The 6,077-nt window shown below is 39.4% G+C and overlaps 1 protein-coding gene across 1 annotated transcript; it reads right to left on the minus strand.

Moving 5' to 3' along the window:
- Positions 1–1,686: 1,686 nt before the first annotated feature.
- Positions 1,687–3,327, minus strand: LOC149587412 (uncharacterized). Its single transcript, XM_089863444.1, has 2 exons — positions 2,407–3,327; positions 1,687–2,315 (listed from the first exon to the last, which is right to left on the minus strand). The coding sequence occupies exon 1, from the start codon at positions 3,313–3,315 to the stop codon at positions 2,458–2,460; it is 858 nt and encodes a 285-aa protein (XP_089719570.1). The 5' UTR covers positions 3,316–3,327; the 3' UTR covers positions 1,687–2,315; positions 2,407–2,457.
- Between the last annotated feature and the right edge of the window lie 2,750 nt (positions 3,328–6,077).

The following is a 6,077-nucleotide window of genomic DNA, read 5'->3' on the forward strand; positions in this document are numbered from 1 at the left end:
GAAAGAAATTTAACTATAGAGCTATTTCAGTGGGGGAAAAATTTCGTCTGCTACGAAAATTGGGCCTGCCTTTGAGTGTAGGGCGGCCATTTTATGAGGGTTTTCTCTATGGGCAAATAGCATTGGTGACGTAGCCATTACCCCCTCTGAAATAGCTCTATTGAATTCAAAAAGAAAATTAAATATGCTGTTAAGTCTTTAGTCAATTAAAGATATAAAAATAGTATGTCTCTCAGATTCTCCTAAACTGCTCTGTTGGGGGGGCTGGGGCCCCGGACCTAAGGCCTTGCCTAGGGCCCATAAAATTGCTAATCCGGCCCTGATTCCCCCTGTAGTTGACATGAATTAAACGTAACAGTTAGGCTATTTCGCTCTACAAAATCATTAAATTTAAATAAATCCGGAGGATTTCCGTAGCTTTCAAAGAATTCAGTATTCTTTTTCCTCGAAATGTATATAGCCGTCCAATGTTTTCCTCCCCCTGTAGACGTATCAGTGTTCACAATGTACAGCGATGGAAATGTTTTAACAGTTAGTGGTAGTTTATCCGCCGGAAATATTCCCCGGAACAAATTTCTAGTGTATGGATCGCGCCTTAATATTCTCTCAAGTTGTCGAGAGTCCATTATGAACTTTGATCGAATAAAACGGCTCGGTTTTTGTCAATTTCAATCAAAGATTGGAATTCGGAATAGTAAACGACGGCAATTGTAGCCGGTAGCGCTTCGGCAAATATTAACTCCAATCGGACACTACCGTTCTTTATAAAGTTGAAACTTTCAGTCGAACTACCATTCAGGTCGGGGGTCAAGTCGAATACGAAAAGAGCATTACCATTGGCGAACTCGTCACGGTCAATGAAATTACCCTCGTCGATATTCCATTGTCCGGTTTGAAGAAAGAGATTGGCGTACGATCTCATACATAGGTTATCCTTAAAGTTGGGGTTTAAGGGTTTATGGGGTACGCTAACCCCATCAACGGATAAGGTGATTTGAGTCACCGCTTCATTTTTAAAATTAAAAGGCGACATTTTATAATCACCCAAAAACGCGTTCTGGTCTACAAATCCAATTACAACTTTATTCGGTTGTTGACCGCTAAATAAATTGTCTTTGACTGCTATTTTACTTCCTTGAGATATGGAAAACGTATTACATTCCGTACGTGTTATGGGGTATTTCATCGTGGCCAATTCCAGGGTTTTGGCGTGTGATATCATAATCTCGGGGGTTAGTTTAACTCTTCTTATGAATAACGAAGCGTGGGTAAATATAACTTTCGCTTTATTTCCATCCGCATGTAAGCAGAATTCGTTGGGACTTTTGATAAATTTAAAATTCACATCGACCAGATTGGGGATAAAGCGATTTTGCTGACATATATCGGCGTGTACGACGCCAATCAAGTCTATAACCCCATTTTGGGCGAATTCACTCCGTTTCAAAAACCCTTCATTTTCGGAAAAGTCGTCAAAATGTCCCGCCGTATCTTTGTAGAATAGTGCCCCGGTCAAAAAACTCTTTTTCGCTGGACCACCAAATGTCAATAGCGTTTGAATCATGCTCTTGTATGCGTATTGTTGAGGACATGATGTAACTGATCTATCATTCAACGATACGTGTAGTTCACTAAAAAGACTGGAGAGTAATAGGTTTTCGGGTCCAACTTTATCCGCCTGAGTAGTTAAACCACCATTCGCATCGTACAAAGCGGCTTTAGGTAGAGACCCATCAGCTTTAACCACTTTTACTTGTAAATGCAGGAGCGTGTTTTTCAAGTCCATGTATGTCTCGGAGTTCCCGGTGACGGGAAATATAATAGCCTGATTTTCATCCACATTGGAGGTAGAGTTATACTCCACCCATTGACTTCCTACTATCCCAGTTTGGGTATAGGGTACGTGAAAAACATTTAGTTCCGAGCTGACGCTGTTCATAGAGTTTGGGTGTGCGAGCGACATTATGAAAATATATCCGGGTGTAAAGATGACGACCTTCTCTTCTTCTTAGCTCGAACAGAACTGATGATGGGTGACACTTTGCGTTTCCTTTTACGTCCGTTTCCAGTTAGCTTGGTCACTTCTTCGGCGGCCCTTCTCAATGTTTCCTTACCCGCTTCTTTACCCCTAGTTCTCAATGCTTGTTTAATGGGTACACCGCTTGTATAATCCGTCGCAATTTTCGCGCCAGTGTTTAAAAACTTTCGACCTAGGAACGTGGCACCCCTTTTAAGTAATGGCATGGCCGATCTGAACGCCGAGGAGATAATTGACCCCAGGCCATAACCACGTTGCACGGCCAAACCTCTATATACTGGGATGGATCCATGTCCAATTTGATTTAGATAATAGTCCTCATAATCCATAACAGAAACGTGACCCGTATTATATGGAGACATCCTTACACTTTGACAATCACGTCATAAATGGGGCGGAGATTGAATTCAACGTAGTTCTTATAACAAGTGCCAAGTTCTTCTGGGCCTGAAATGTAGAGTGACGTGAACTTTCCCACGTTCGAACTTAACCGGTTTACCCATTTCACTCATAATGTTTATTTCAATTGTTTGGAAGTTGTTTTTCGCTATGGGCATGTAATGGGGTTTAGCAAACTCTTTTTCCACCGTGTCACCATCTTTCCCGTTGATACTTATAATTCTTAAGAGAGGGACGTCAGAGTCTCCTACCGATCGAGACTGAATTATATCAGAGTATACGAATAAGGAGTGCATTCCAGCATCCATATCACAACTGAATGGGGCCGTCATAGAGGCGACCACAGTGAAGTCTTTTTTGGAATTCCTCGTGAACCCTAATATAATGGCAATTTCGCTTGGGATATAAAGTTGGTTCGTCCCTTTTAACTCAACCATCACCCGTCGATTTGGTTTGTTGTATGAAAACTCAACCCTAGATTTTATTTTTTCAGTAGCACCAGCATCGTCGTCGGCTGACAATATTTCGAGTAATTCCTCTACAGAACCGTAATATCCCGGAGGTATAATTATCGATATACCCCGGTTTTCATTCACTCCGTTAATTGTCTGTCCACTTTCACCAAAACCAGATCCCTCTTCTGGGAATTCATCCATTGCATCCGAAGCAACACCTACGAACGAATTATCCCAAATGCGAACTGCGCATTCCCTTTTTACATTATTCCAAGTTCTAGGATAGCTTATTTCAGCCAGAGCAACCTCGTGAGATCCCTCTAGAATTATAGGTTCTGGTAGATACGTTCTGAACTTGCTTATAGTATTTCCTTTGAAATATTGCGTTGACGAGTCAGAGGGTAGTGTGATGTAGAAACTCATTTTACGTCGATTTCTTGCACCCAGGAATCAAATTCGGAACTATACCCTCTCCACCGTACGAGGAGTTCTTTAGTACCGTCAGGTTTTTTACGTTTTCGTAATACTTTTTCAATTTTAAATTTACAGTTTTCTAGGTCCTTGCCAACTCTCTGTATTTCCTCTTTGTAGAACACACCGGAAATGAGCTCGGAGTTCAAATCCTTCAGTTTATATACCGGTGGATCTCTCGGGATTCGTTCTGTTACTTTGAATAGTTCTTCGGTATAATTGGCCAAATACCCTTTTTCAAACGTTCTTTTATTTTTGCTAATTCTAACTAAATCATCAATTTCAAAGGGGTATGAAACTGGCGGCGAAAAGTTTACTTTTCCGTACAAATTTAACCAGATTTCTTTCGAATTTTCCTCTGTCACTTCAGTGGGTTTGCATTTAATTGATTTGTGGTAGTTGTTATTATACGATTCCAATAAGTCGGGTAATACGTCAATGTATTTGTAGGTGTCGTTTTGCGTAAAATAGCGGTACATTCGCTCCTTCAAGGTTCGATTAAATCGTTCAACGATACTACATTTCACTTCCGAGTGTGTGGCGAAAAACTTGATGTCCAAACGTTTCAATTCACTTTGCAGTTCTTTATTTAGAAATTCATTCCCATGATCCGACTGAACAATCTTGGGTTTTCTACCAGACTCTAAAACGGATCTAAACGCCGCAACCATCGTAGGCCCTTTCTTGTCTTTAATAGCGACGGCGAAAGCAAATTTACTGAATACGTCAATACAGCACAGTAGAAATCTATATCCGTCATTATGACGCTTAATGTTTTGCATGTCTGCCAGATCAAGTTGCCATTGTTCATCTATACCGTACACAATAGTCTTGTTCCTTCTGAAGTTGTGCCTCGCGGGTTTGTGCAGTGTATACGTATCTTGACGTTGTAGGAACTCAATAACATCATTTAAGGAAACGTTAATCCCCTTTTCCCTCGCAGCCCTATATAGTCCTTGTACACCTCCGAAGCTCCCCGGATCTTTTTCATTGAAGTATATTTCTTCTAGTTTATCCATTAGTCGTGCAGTTTAAAGTTTTTTGAGTATACCAATAAGCGAAATCAGATAACTCGATAATTATAATAAGAAATAATATCAAAAGCGCCGTAATAACTTTGGGATTATTTAAAAATGAAACGGACAGGGAGGCTAGAAGCCCTGTGGGAGAAGGATCGTGTAAGTAATTTGTGAAAGAAATGAAACGTGATATTGATATATATTCTTTTTATTTCAAGTTTATCCAGGTGTGGAGACCATTACCGTAGTGGGAATCTGGGGTTGGGGGATAATAATCAATTTTCGGTAATTCGATTTTAGATACATCGAGATAGGTATTTGGTACAACACTCGTAGAGTTTCCAAATGGGAATTTGTTTCTCACGATAGTTTTTGGTACATTTTCTTTTATTAACATTTCGTAAAACTGATTTATTCCAACGACAGTGTGTTTCGGTTTACTTTTATAACCTTTAACTGATTCGTGTAAAATATCCATAATATTCGACCCGACGATTGGTTGTCCCCTGTATATGAGTTCCCCGTTAGGAGACCAATTAATCTTGGAGTTCATATCAATCCACTTGTATAAGGCAATGGCTGGTTTGAGGTGTGAATCTGGTATTGTCATGGCTATTTCAGAATACCAATCTTTCTTTTTCTGTTGTTTAACAGGTTTCTTCTTTTTTCTTTTGTTAATAGCACTCGTTAGTAAATGATTGTACATGTTAACTTTTTGCGTCTGGTTCAATTTGTTGTCTACCAAAACAGTCTTCGTATCCAAATTTTCACTATGTTCAACTTTTGGTTGTGAGTTTAATCGACGGTAAACCTCTTCAGGTACCAAAATCATCTTTCTAGCCATTTTTAATTGCTCTGCTTATAGCTGCACCAGCAGCAGTGCTAACAAGTGATAAAAGGGGTGCTAACAAGAGAGGTAAAAAACCACCTTTTTGAATAAGGATCTTTTTTCGTTTTGCTACAGTGCTTTGTTTAGATAACTTCCGTAACATTAGACAGTGCTTCTTCAATCGTTTCTTCTGGTCATCTGATAACTTCACGTTACCGCGTAGGACATTTATACAACATTCCACTATGGCCTTGATAGAGTCATTACTAGCGTGTTTGATAGCGTATTTTCTCTGACACGCATTACAAGTAGTCAGATACTTTAAGAAATGTTGATGCGTATGCACTCTTTTCATTTTGGAATATAGACTGCGGCTTCTTCGCCCGGTATGAGTCCCGTCCGTAGTCTATGATCATCTGACGTCGTTGGCTTTAAATCAACCCATAAATACCCAAAATCTCTAGCAATTGCCTGATGGAACGCGTCGATGACGTATTTACTATTAGTGGGACAAATCTGTTTGGCTAAATGAAATATAGCCGATTTATCTCGAGGAGATTTGAATATTATCAAGTAGTGGGCGTTTAAATTTAATGTTCTAATTTCCTTCCCGGGGTAATATAAATTTTGCATCAAAATAAAAACAGAGGTGTTTTTATGGTGCGATCCCCGTATGAACAAATTAGTTACATCCTTGTTATTAGATATTTCACAAAGTAAATCATCAAGTATAACAAAATTCTTGATATTGGGGTCTAATATATTCACATTTAATATACCTTCGTGAAATTCTACAGAAGGCGTGTGATCTAATTCCGAATTAAATAATTTCGGTTGATATTCAGTGTAACACCATATTATCCTAT

The sequence above is a fragment of the Phalangium opilio genome, unplaced genomic scaffold, assembly GCF_054372755.1.
Source record: "Phalangium opilio isolate 3A_F unplaced genomic scaffold, DU_Popi_V2 ptg001170l_1, whole genome shotgun sequence".
Classification (NCBI taxonomy): domain Eukaryota; kingdom Metazoa; phylum Arthropoda; class Arachnida; order Opiliones; family Phalangiidae; genus Phalangium; species Phalangium opilio.

Coding starts and splice junctions, on each gene's coding strand:
- LOC149587412 (XM_089863444.1), bottom strand. CDS start 3,315: ATGAGTTTCTACATCACACTACCCTCTGACTCGTCAACGCAATATTTC.